At 39.5% G+C, this 13,577-nt stretch overlaps 1 protein-coding gene across 1 annotated transcript in view; it reads left to right on the forward strand.

The window, feature by feature from the left end:
* Positions 1–13,577, forward strand: part of adcy1b (adenylate cyclase 1b) — a 579,599-nt gene that overhangs the window by 321,705 nt on the left and 244,317 nt on the right. Inside the window, exon 14 of the mRNA XM_073871739.1 lies at positions 590–716. Coding sequence (XP_073727840.1) covers positions 590–716 — 127 coding nt within the window. The remainder of the gene's footprint in view (positions 1–589; positions 717–13,577) is intronic.

Here is a 13,577-nt window from a genome sequence, read left to right on the forward strand (position 1 = left end):
AAAAAATGTTTTATGGTCTAAAATGCGTGAATTCGCTTAGAGCGCCTTTAATAAAAATAATAATTTGGGTGCATGGACGCCCCAAGGGGTCGGCGGCGCCCTTAGCATTTGCCTATTCTGCCTATACCCAGGGCCGGCCATGACTACGCTCGCTAGTACAGTTTAATCTTTGCCGCTGTATTCGGCTGCTTATGTTGTCCATATATTTTTCTGTGTTTTGTCCTGCCTCTATTAATGTAAAGCTGCTTTATTAATTTTATATAAATAAAACTGAATTTAATTAATATGCTCTGGTCCCCACCCTCCGTGTTTCAACACTTTTAGGTAGTGTACATTAAATATTTATATTTAAAATGTGTTTACTGGAAAACTGTGTGCACTTGATAAATTTTCACAAAATATTTTTAATATATTATATTTTTTTCCCATAAAAAAATGCTGAACACTAGACACAGTACCCTTTCGGTGAAATGTAAAAAACAAAACAATTATCAATTGTTTTAATTAAATTAAAATGACTACTTTGGGATTTCTTTGGGATTTTTGTGGTTTTGAAATATCTTGTATTTTTTGTATTTAATGAGTATAGGTCTGGTTTGATCAGGGTTCGTAGTTTGGAGCCAATCATTTCTCTGATGCTCTTCTCAACTGCACTGGCCCTACACTCCAGACAGATGGACCTTAAACTACGCCTTGACTATCTCTGGGCCACACAGGTACAAAGAAAATACTTACAGTAAGTTTTAGTAGTAATACAAAGGTAACCCAATTACACAAATTTTTATTTGTTACTCCACCAGGCTGTCACTCACTCTCTAATCACTGCTCCATATTACCAGAGTTTTGATTACACTGTGGTAAAAAATACTTATTATGCCCCTTATATAACTACACTCCATGCTCACACACACACGCACACTAGAGCTGTGCAATTACCCGCAATCGCAAAACAATCGCGATTTGAGCACATGCAATTTCTAAACCGCACAAAGCTGTGATTTTATTATTTAATTTATAACTGAGAATACGGTGTTGTGCGCATGTTTAAGATATTAACCTATCAGAGCTCACCCTGCGAACGAACCTCGCAAAATACGAAAAGGCTGAGAGGAAGAGAACAGAATAGGCGAACGGGAGGAATCGACATAAAATATTGATGCAAGTCAGAATAAAAATGATTTGCTGCCAAAAAGAAATTCAACATCAGTCGTTCGGGAGTATTTTGGATTTAGGAGAGAAGATGTGTCAGAGAGCAAAGTAATCTGCAAGACCTGTGAAATGATTATTGCAATGAAACGGGACAATACAACAAACCTGTTCCAACACTTAAAACAGCTGCATAAAAAACTATATTATCAATGCATGTCGACCAAGTCCATCGAACCTAACAAAAACACACCTCAAAGCCAGCCTGAACAAGTATCCATCGTTGAAGCATTTACATGCATAACGCTTTATGAGAAAGGCTCAAAACGCCACAAAGGAATTACCGAAGCGACCACCTATCACATTTGCAAAGACATGATGCCTGCGTACATCGTCAGTAAAGATGGCTTCCGAATATTAATACAAACACTCGACAAATGATGCCAGCTGCCCTCTCGCACTCATTTCATTTCATATATGAACACTCGCATATACATGTATACTGTTGGATCTTTAAGCAAGTACCTATGAAATACGTGTGCATACTAATGTGAAATTCATACCAATAAATCTTAAGTTAGTAATGCATACATATACACTTCTGTATATCTTACATATACATGTAAACTTAATGCACGCATACACCTATAAACACTTGCATATACATACAAACTTGATGCACGCAAACATATATAAACACTCGCACATACATATAAAAAAAACTTGCACATACATAAAAACTCGATGCATGCATACACATAAAATCACTCGCACATACATATAAACTTGATCCACGCATACATATAAACACAATTGCTAGGGGTGTGACGAGACACTTAATCCACGAGACAAGACGAGACACGAGATTGGGTTCACGAGAACGAGACGATATTTTTACACTTTTTAAGAAACCCTCAATGATAAAATAAATGAATAAGAAACTAAAATCATGTTATTTTAAAATGTTTTAACTAATCAAGCACTGGCCCTAACAATTATTTTACTAACTGATAATGAAGTAATTTGTTATTTTTGGGTAATAAAATAGACCCAAGTGAGCACTAGCCTTTAAAATTACATAATAACGAAGGTGCAATAATAATTGGTTCAAATAAAGTATTAAAACCAAGTTACATTAAACAACATTACATTAACAAACACATTACATTTGTGGTCTATAAATAAAAAGCATTATGTATATATTATAACAAATGCCTGCAGGGGGCGATAGTGGACTCGTCTCGCAGACGCCATCTTCACTTTCGACGGAGAGAAATGCTTATTTTAAGCCAAACTATTTTTAAATCCATTTGAATATTTAATATACGTCCATTTCTTTACAATAGAAATCAGTGTTTCCGCTATATACATTCTACTGTGGCGGCCTGCCACGCCTAAAATATCCCCGCCACACCTTCGGTTGTGGATAGAAGAGATACAGCAAACGAAATCTTGCCGGATGAGCACTGTTTTATCCTAATCCTTCACCCAAACCCAACTCTAAACACAAACTTTCACACGATTGTAGGATGTATTTGTATCTCATTTAGCCAGAGCCGCTGTTTTCATCCTAATAATCCTACCTCCAAATCTAATCATTAACTTTTCTGCATTTGCTGTATCCCTTCTAGTCAAAACCACGGCGGCAGCTCGCAAAATAAAGAGCCCTGTCAGACTGGCTGTCTTTAAAAATAAAAAAAATTCCTTTCTGGATTTGCGTTGTAAACTCATTTATAAATGAAAAGTTTGGTTCCAAAACGCAATAAACGCCATTTTTGAAAAAAATGAGTTACTGCCAAAATCAGTATTATATCAGGTCAGTAGTTAAAAGTAAATAATTAATTTTACGCAAAATCCAATACCCGCCGTGATATTCTGTCATCTTTTCTCCCTTTTTTCCCAAAATGCGACAAACGCCACAGCTCCTTTTTTACAGAATGCAATAAATCCATTTCTGATATTACAGCGGACCATTCACGCAATGTAAACAAACATGGCGGCGCGCTGAGTACACGGAGTCCTAGTTTTCCTCATCTACTTTGTACTTCGTGATCAACAAACAAAACAAAATAATACTTTAATAGCATTGCCAAACCTGTGATGGTTTTCTGTGACGGGAAAGAAACGTAAGCCATCAACAGCTAATAATTTCCGCGAGAGGCACTCGGTTGCTTGTTCTCCAGACAGCATCAAGTTTCTCATGCTAAAACGTGTTCTTACAAAGTAAGTGTTTTGGTTAATGCCATTAATGTTTATTTTTTAATCATTCTATACCACTAGTCAACTAAATAAATATAAAATGGTAAAGATGAATGCACATTTATACATTGATTTAATAGATTTATAGCATTTTGAAATAAAAAACTGTCATGGATTTATTGCATTTTGTGGAAAAAAGAATTAGTTTTTATAATAAATCTTTGAAAATCAAGTTATGGATTTGAATTTTTTATGTTTTTATAACCTAAAGATGCTATGTGAAAGTTTGTAACAGAAAATACTGGTTTTCATCTTGTCACTTTCTTGGTATAGAAAACACGTTTTTACCGAAATTTGTCAAAATGGATTTATTGCGTTTTGGAACCAAACTCTTCAAATAAATCGCCTTAAAATATAATAATTTCCCCCATGGGTTTAGTATCATGCACAAATAGATTTAAATCAACAGATGATGATTAGGCTACGTCTCTGTTTTGAGAAATAATAATAAAATAAATAAGCCTACACGAAATATGTTAAACCTAAATAATTATCAGATTGACAAAACGAATAAATTTGAAGTATTTGAGTTTCTGTTCTTTTTTGTGACGCGCTGTAAAACCAAAGCAGCAGAAAGCATGTTTTGATGATTTTAAATAAGCACGAGGTTTTCTCATTATTGTGAGTTTACACAAATAAAAATACAACATTTACAGTTTATGTTGTTTTACTTTTATCTGTATGACAATAAATTTAGGGTAATTTAAGGTGCAAGGTCATCACGCGTATGATGTTCACCGGCGCATATCTACACTGACGCAGCACAGGGCTGCGAGAAATTACATAATTAAACTTTCGATTTAACATATTACGAGTCAATCTCAGCGGATTATCAAACAGAACTGTGCGTGACTTTGCAACAGCTCTGTAACGCTAAACACGAGCACGAACTTGCACACTACATTAAAACTACAATGAAAGATCCGTACGAAGCTATAAAACGTATTTTTTAAGAAAATACAATTTAGATCAAACATAGAAAAGCAATATGCTATAAATATAAGGAAAAGTAAATGACAGCATGAAAATTATAAAAAAAAATACATGTTAGTTTACTGTAGCCTATATTCTACATAAAAAAATAATGTACATTTATAATCATCATGGGCGCCCCCTGCTTTCACAGCTGGAAAAAATCCTAAAGGAAACACTGAGAAATGATACAGCTACTGTCATTTTTGGGCAAGAACATGCAGACATGAAATCATGTAAACTCTGTGATGGTTTAATCTGCTGAGACTTCACATCTGACACTGATCAACAGACAAACACAACGCGTCTCAGACTTCATACGAGTTCCCAGACGAACATTATTGGAAACCCAAACAAAAAAGCAAATGCAGTAAAAGACAGAATATAATGCATGCACTGTAAGGGGCTAATCACACCAACTGCGCTTTAAATGCTTCGAAACGCAAGGCGCGACGCACTGCCTTTTTTAAAAAAGAGCAGTGCGACGCAGATTTTTATATTGCTAAACAACGTTTGAGAAACGGCCAGCATTTCACCTCCACAAGAAATCTCGCGAGACAGACTTAATCGTCGCACGAGATCTTGTCACACCCATAACAATCGCAAGTACATATAAACTTGATGCATGCATACACCTATTAACACTCTGGGGTCGACTGCGGCGCGGGCACCGCAAACTCTTATTTTTTCAATCACTCCGCAAAGTGACTTAGATTACTCTGCTGATTTTGGAAATACAGATATGATTTATACATCATTTAAAACATTAAAGTGTCTCGTTTTTTTCAGTCCACTCCCAATAAAAACAGAATGTTGTGCTTTTCGCAAAATTAAGTAAATAAACATGATGCGCTTTTGTTCTCTCTCCCTCAGTCAAGTCATTTCATGTTTAAAAACAGAAATGATGAACATGCTGGTTTTTCTTGCAAAAAACCTTTAAGAAAGCAAATATTTCTTGGTTCTGTTAGGTTGTGTATTGCTGTGACCGAAGTTTAGCTTAGTTAAAGGACAAGTTTGGTATTTTACACTTAAAGCCCTGTTTTCAGATTGTTTATGATGAAATAGAACGGTTTTGACTGAAATTTCGACATATGCGGCTACCCGGAGAATTTTCGGGTGTTTCTTGTATCACCTCCCACCTCTATAATGGCTATAGGTGCACTGGAACAATCCTTTCTAAAATGCATTAACTTTCATTTACAAAGACGTGAAACTCACCGAGTGGTCAGGGATGTTCACTCATATGCTCACACAAAAATTGCTGCAAAAGATGCTTTCCAACAGGTGTTTTAGCATTCGTTATAAACTTGTGGACCTATTTTTCCAAACGCCTCACACCCGTACATTCTTCCGTTGAGAGCTTGAATAATAGACACTCCAGCCCAGTTGGTGGCGATAATCTGCTTTTCTAATTGCAAGAATAGAAACAAAGTTCCGGGCGCGGAGTAATACCGTACCTCACAGCACATCTAATACAAGTCAATGGAGTTGGAAAAAACTATGATAAAACCTGTTGGAATGCATCTTTTGCAGCGATTTTTGGGTGAGCATATGAGTGAACACCCCTGACCACTCTGTGAGTTTCACGTCTTTGTCAGGGGTAGCACAGATGAACCCAATAGCGGACGATGAAGGGGTTAACAAAAGACTTTAATATAGAACAAGACAAAACAAAGGCCCACGTGGGGGCAAACAGTAATTGTATAAACAGACACAAAACACTAGACTGAAGACTTGACAAAAACACTTGACTAGATACCTGACACGACTTGGAAACATGAACAATACAAAATGAACCTGCACAGAACTAAGGACAAGAGAACATTATATAAGAGAAACTAAACAAGATAACGAGGAGGGAACAGGTGATGGGAATGAGTAATAATTAACAAAAAGCAGGAGGACGAGGGAGCGGGGACAAATGACAAGACACCGGAGGTACATGCCAAACACAAAAACTAGGCATGAACCTCCACACAAGGCCAGGGACTGCCAGAACTCTGCCACCATGACAAAATACAAATTTAACAAGACTTCAAGGCAGAGTCCTGACAGTCTTTGTAAACAGAAAGTTTAATGCATTTTAGAAAGGATTGTTCCAGTGCACCTATAGAGCCATTATAGAGGTGGGAGGTGATACAAGAAACACCCGAAAATTCTCGGGGCAGCCGCATATGTCGAAATTTCAGTCAAAACCGTTCTATTTCATCATAAACAATCTGAAATCAGGGCTTTAAGTGTAAAATACCGAACTTGTCCTTTAATCTTCATTTATTTTATGTTGTCTGTTTTATGACCCAATTTATTACAGTTTTGTTTATCAAGCAGTTAATACTGTACAGTATGTTATTTCATTGTGAAATGTGTGCACTGTATTTAGGTAAGTTAACCATAATTTATTTTATGTTGTCTGTTTTAAAGACATTTTATTACAGTTTTATTACTATTAATACTATGTTATTCCCTTGTGGAATGTTTTATTATGCACTTTGGTGCACTGAGTACATTTAGAATGATACATGCTTGAAAAAGTAAAACAATCGCAAAACTCGCAAATAAAATCGCAACTGCAATTTTCCTTATAAAAATCGCAGTGTGATTATTTTGCCCATATTGCACAGCCCTAGCACACACACACAGACCCCTTTTGGGACTGTTACACTTCATCAATCATCTTTCTGATCCTTTAAAAAAAACAAGTGTTTTTGGTGTGTACTGATGGGTCTATATTCAGATAAAAGTCTTGACTCTTTGACTATATCATAGTCGTGCACAAAAAATGGAGCGCAAACGCAAAGAAGGAGCAGAGAGAGAGTGGTTAAAAAAGGAAAGCCTCATTTATAAATGAGGCCCCTGGACACAGATGCAGTGAGATTCTGCAAAATCACAGACTTTTTTGGTGCCATTTTTGTGTTGGGTCACAGCAGCGCACCCCTTTAAGTCTAAGACCAGATGCATTTGATATACAGACCGTGACCTAAATGCACTCACAAATCGCGCTGTCATTAAAAACCTTGTTTCCAGACTGAGCATGGACACAAACAAGCAGAAGACCTATGTGTAAGGAATCAATCGAGTCAAAACGGTCTTGGCCTTTAGACACGCAGTCTGCCTGTGCCATTCCACCCTAACCTGGACTGCAAATGACATGTTAATATTATTCTACCTGTTACAATAAATATTAACAACGCTGGATACCTGCATGCAGGACTCTGCCATCCCTGCTAAAAAAAAACAATAGACACCATCACAGAAATTCTATTAGATTTATTGGTTTTAAGGATAATTTTATTGGTTGTACTGAAAGCTATAATGTTCTCTGTGGGTCTCTGTTGGTCTCTACTGGTATGTGTTTTGTTCTATTGGTGGGGCCATTAAAATCCTAGTTGAATATGTCCCAAAACACACTAGAAAAGGATTTTGTAGTGGTTTTAATGGTAAAAGCTAATGGTTCCTATTGGTATTTAAATGGAAACCATTAGGAATTTCTGTAATGGTTTTTTTTTCAGCAGGGATGGAGTATGCCTAAATAAAAAATCCCTGCCACCCATCTGGCCAACTTTATTTGTGTTCATGGAAAACAATATAGGCTATAGAAATTCGTGCTGAGTGACACAACAAAGACAATCGTGATAATTGACACTAGAGAATAAAAAAGTAAAATAGTGTCAATATACGAATAAATCAATCAAATATTTTTATGACAAAATGCCTTTAAATATTGATGGTTCTGCATCTATTCAATTTTATTTATATAGCGCTTTTCACAATTGGTAATTGTTTCATGTAACGGGTGTGCTTTAAAGAAAGCGATGAAGAGGAGAATCCATGTGCTAAAGGTGTTTATTAGTAAAATCCCAATAAGGGCCAGCAAACATATCCAAACAGGGTAAATCCACAATCGTAATCCAGAGACAGGCAAAATATATCAGGGCAGGCGGCAAACAGGCATTAAATCCAAAATACAGGCAGAAGTCAAACACAGGCAGATGCAGGTAACAGGGTAACAGATAAACAGAATAACAGAATCAGAATCAGAATACAGGCAGATACAAACAGGATGGCGATGTAATAATCAGCCAGGAGCAGGTGAACAGGATGTGACTTATATACAGACAGACAGGAAGTGTGAACTGTGACATGGCATGATGAATATCAAAATAAAAGTCCGAACAGAGCAGAGTATCAAAATAAAAGTCCAAAATACAAAAATACACAGAACACAGAACAAAACCATTACAGAACCCCCCCTCTAAAGGGCGACTCCCGGAGCCCAACATACAAAACATACAGTCCAATAGAGGGTGGGCGGGCGGGCCAGGACCTCTTGGCGAAGGCAGGGCAGTTCAGGGGAGGTCCTGGGTCATATGGCCAGGATGGTCCAGGAACATGGGGCAGATGCGGGCCTGGGTCATGGGGCAGATGCGGGCCTGGGTCATGGGGCAGCTGCGGGCCTGGGTCATGGGGCAGATGCGGGCCTGGGTCATGGGGCAGGCTAGGACCTGGGTCATGGGGCAGGCTAGGACCTGGTTCATGGGGCAGGCTAGGACCTGGGTCATGGGGCAGGCTAGGACCTGGGTCATGGGGCAGGCTAGGACCTGGGTCATGGGGCAGGCTAGGACCTGGGTCATGGGGCAGGCTAGGACCTGGGTCATGGGGCAGACATGAAGCTAGATCATTGGGTAGGAATAGCCCTGGAACACAAGGAGAGGAAGGATCAGAGTCCACTTCGGTCTCTGCCTCGGCGTCCTCTGCCTCCTTCCTGTGTCCGGGTACTACCCCCCCCAAAAAAAACTTGGAAAAGCTTCCAAAGCCCAGGGTGGCGAAGTCCCAGGTGGTGGACCAGACAAATCAGATGAATCAGGTGAATCAGATGAGCCAGGTGAGTCAGATAAGACAGGTGAGCCAGGTGAGCCAGACGAATCATGTGAATCAGGTGAGTCAGACGAATCAGATGGGACAGGTGAATCAGGCAGGACATACGAATCAGATGAAGTGAGCGAGTCAGATGAATCAGGCGAGTCAGATGAATTAGATGATTCAGACATGACAGGAGAATCAGGCGGGTCAGGCGAATCAGGCGGGTCAGGCGAATCAGGCAGGACAGACGAATCAGGCAGGACAGGCAGATCAGACGAGACGGGCAGATCAGACGAGACGGGCAGATCAGACGAGTCGGGCAGATCAGGTGAATCAGACGAGACGGGCAGATCAGGTGAATCAGACGAGTCGGGCAGATCAGGTGAATCAGATGAGTCGGGCAGATCAGGTGAATCAGATGAGTCGGGCAGATCAGGTGAATCAGATGAGTCGGGCAGATCAGGTGAATCAGATGAGTCGGGCAGATCAGGTGAGACGGGCAGATCAGGTGAGACGGGCAGATCAGGTGAATCAGATGAGACGGGCAGATCAGGTGAATCAGATGAGACGGGCAGATCAGATGAGACGGGCAGATCAGATGAGACGGGCAGATCAGATGAGACGGGCAGATCAGATGAGACGGGCAGATCAGATGAGACGGGCAGATCAGATGAGACGGGCAGATCAGATGAGACGGGCAGATCAGATGAGACGGGCAGATCAGATGAGACGGGCAGATCAGATGAGTTAGACGGGACAGATGAATCGGATGGTTCAGATTCAGGGCTTTGAGGAACCTCGGGAACAACAGAGCAGAAGGCAGACAAAACGCACCACAGGGCTATGGCAAATTCAGTAAGTTCAGAGTCAATGAGACATACCTCTGTGGTAGTCGGTTCAGGCAAGACGGCCATCTTGACGGCAGGTGCAGGGTGAACGACAGCCCTCATAAGTGCAGGTGTGGTGGTGACGATGGCCCTCTGAAGCTCAGGTGCAGGAATGGTTGTTGCTCGCACGTAAACAGGTGCAGGTGCAGAGACAGGCAGGATGGCGGCCATTTTAGGGACAGGCAGGATGGCAGCCATTTTATGATCAGTCATGGTGGCGGCCATTTTAGGAACAGGCATGGTGGCGGCCATTTTAGGAACAGACAAAGATTTATTAGAATCAGACAGAACAGGCATGATATGGGTTGGTGTGTTGTGAATAGCCTCTGGTTTGTTATCCACAACACCCACAGTGAAGGGAGAGCCACACAAACACAGAGCATGGTCAATGTACTGTTCTAAAGTCCAGTGTGGTGTATGGAGTGGCATAGTACGGGCAATGTCTCGATCTAATCCACAGTAAAATATGTCCTTTAGAAATGAATCCTGGAAGTTTACCTGACATGATAGTTCACAGAAATCCTCAACAAATTCCTCAATGGAGCGGTGGTTCTGGCGGAGACAAACAAGTTGATCTGCTGGAGTCATGGTGCTGGTGGGAAGTTACAAACCTTTGCTGGATTCGGGGTTAGGCTGATTATTCTGTAACGGGTGTGCTTTAAAGAAAGCGATGAAGAGGAGAATCCATGTGCTAAAGGTGTTTATTAGTAAAATCCCAATAAGGGCCAGCAAACAAATCCAAACAGGGTAAATCCACAATCGTAATCCAGAGACAGGCAAAATATATCAGGGCAGGCGGCAAACAGGCATTAAATCCAAAATACAGGCAGAAGTCAAACACAGGCAGATGCAGGTAACAGATAAACAGAATAACAGAATCAGAATCAGAATACAGGCAGATACAAACAGGATGGCGATGTAATAATCAGCCAGGAGCAGGTGAACAGGATGTGACTTATATACAGACAGACAGGAAGTGTGAATTGTGACATGGCATGATGAATATCAAAATAAAAGTCCGAACAGAGCAGAGTATCAAAATAAAAGTCCAAAATACAAAAATACACAGAACACAGAACAAAACCATTACATTTCAAAGCAGCTTTAAATTAATAGAACCAGTAAAAAACGAAGAAAATCGACAGATAGCACAACACACACTGTAAAAAAAAATCCGTAGAAATTTGCAGCTGGGTTGCCGGTAACTTACCGTAGATTTAAATTTATGTTATTACTGGCAACATTTTGTTCAAAGTTGAATGATCATTAAACATTTACAAGTCTTTGTCTTTACAGAATAAAACTAGAAAAACAGCATCAAGCAAAACATTCTGCACTGTAAAAAAAATCTGACCGTAGTTTTACATTTATGTTATTTACTGGCAAGAGTTTGTTCAAAGTTAAAGGAATAGTCTACTCATTTTCAATATTAAAATATGTTATTACCTTAACTAAGAATTGTTGATTCATCCCTCTATCATCTGTGTGCGTGCACGTAAGCGCTGGAGCGCGCTGCGACGCTTTGATAGCATTTAGCTTAGCCCCATTCATTTCATGGTACCATTTAGAGATAAAGTTAGAAGTGACCAAACACATCAACGTTTTTCCTATTTAAGACAAGTAGTTATACGAGCAAGTTTGGTGGTACAAAATAAAACGTAGCGCTTTTCTAAGCGGATTTAAAAGAGGAACTATATTTTATGGCGTAATAGCACTTTTGGAAGTACTTCGACTCGGCGCAGTAACACCCTCCCTCTCCCATTATGAGAGGGAGAAGGGGAGCGGACTTTTCAGGCAAGTGTCACACAGTGATGTGGTTTAAATCAGCTTGGTTCCAGACAGGCTAACTATTGCGGCATAAGTACAGTTGAGGATTTAGCAAATTGGGGGCCCAGTGTGAAGGTATCTATGGTAACTATGGGTCCACATCCAATCTATAAAAGAAAATGAAACATGCTGACCTATTTGACTAAGGCCGGAAGCCCCACTGTCGTTGTTAATGCAGGTTCATTGGCAAATGGGTCTGTATGGCATACTGTTCCAAATACCACAAGAAAGCGCAAAAATTGCAAACTATTTATCACAATTAATTTTGAAGTGTTAATGCTGATAAGGTTTTTATTTATTTATTTATTAGGTTGGTCTATGTTATGACCGTGAGTGCTTTGTTCCGTAAAAAATAACTATTGCGAGTTAAGTACCTTTACTAGACAAATTATGTGAATGCTTTGTTGAAGAGAAAAGTTTTAAGTCTAGATAAAGTTATCGACTGTGTCTGATTCTTGGACATTGTTTGGTAAATCATTCCAGAGCTTAGGGGCCCAGAGCTTAGGGGCTAAGTAGGAAAAGGATCTTCCACCTTTAGATACTTTTGATATTCTAGGGATAATCAAGTGACCAGAATTTTGCAACCGTAGTGATGCATTGTATTCTGATAGTAATTCTCTAAGATATGAGGGTGCTAGGCCATTTAAGGCTTTGTAGGTGATTAGTACTATTTTAAATTGTATGCAATATTTAACTGGTAGCCAGTGTAAAGATGCCAGAATTGGGCTTATGTGGTCATACTTCTTAGATCGAGTAAGCACTCTTGCGGTGGCGTTTTGAACCAGCTGAAGCTTGTTTACCTGATTTGCATGGCATCCCCCGAGTAACGAGTTACAATAGTCTATTCTAGAGGTCATAAAAGCGTGGATAAGCTTCTCTGCATCTGATGCAGACAGCATATGGCGTATTTTTTAGATATTTCTAAGGTGGAAGAATGCTGTGCGGCAGACATTGGCGATATGTCTATCGAAGGATAAGTTGCTGTTGAACATCACACCTAAGTTCTTAACAGTGGAAGATGGCACCACCGTGCAGCCATCTATGGGCAACTTGTAATCTGACATATTATGTTTGTAGCGATTCTGTTCAATAATAAGTATCTCTGTCTTATTGGAGTTTAGCATAAGAAAGTTATGTCCCATCCAGTCCCTAATAATATCACTAATGCAGTCTGTTAGCTTAGAAATCTGGTGGGTTTCGCTAGGATGTGACGAGATGTAAAGCTGGGTATCATCCGCATAGCAGTGAAAAATTATGTTATGTTTCCTGATAATGTCTCCTAGAGGTAACATATATAACAAGAATAGGATAGGGGCTAAAACTGATCCCTGTGGTATGCCGTATTTAACCGGGAAACAATACGACTCTTCCTCATGTACATAAACAAAGTGATATCAATTGGTTAAATACAATCTAAACCAGGCTAACGCCTGACCACTGATGCCAACATAGTTTTCTAGTCTATTCAATTCAATTTTATTTATATAGCGCTTTTCACAATTGTTAATTGTTGCAAAGCAGCTTTACTTGAGTAAAGGAGAACACAGAAAATCAATAGATAATATAAGAAGTAGAATATAGCGGCTAAGGTTAAACCGTACAAGCAAGCAAATGAATAATGTAACG

This window comes from Misgurnus anguillicaudatus, chromosome 2, assembly GCF_027580225.2.
Source record: "Misgurnus anguillicaudatus chromosome 2, ASM2758022v2, whole genome shotgun sequence".
Classification (NCBI taxonomy): Eukaryota; Metazoa; Chordata; class Actinopteri; order Cypriniformes; family Cobitidae; genus Misgurnus; species Misgurnus anguillicaudatus.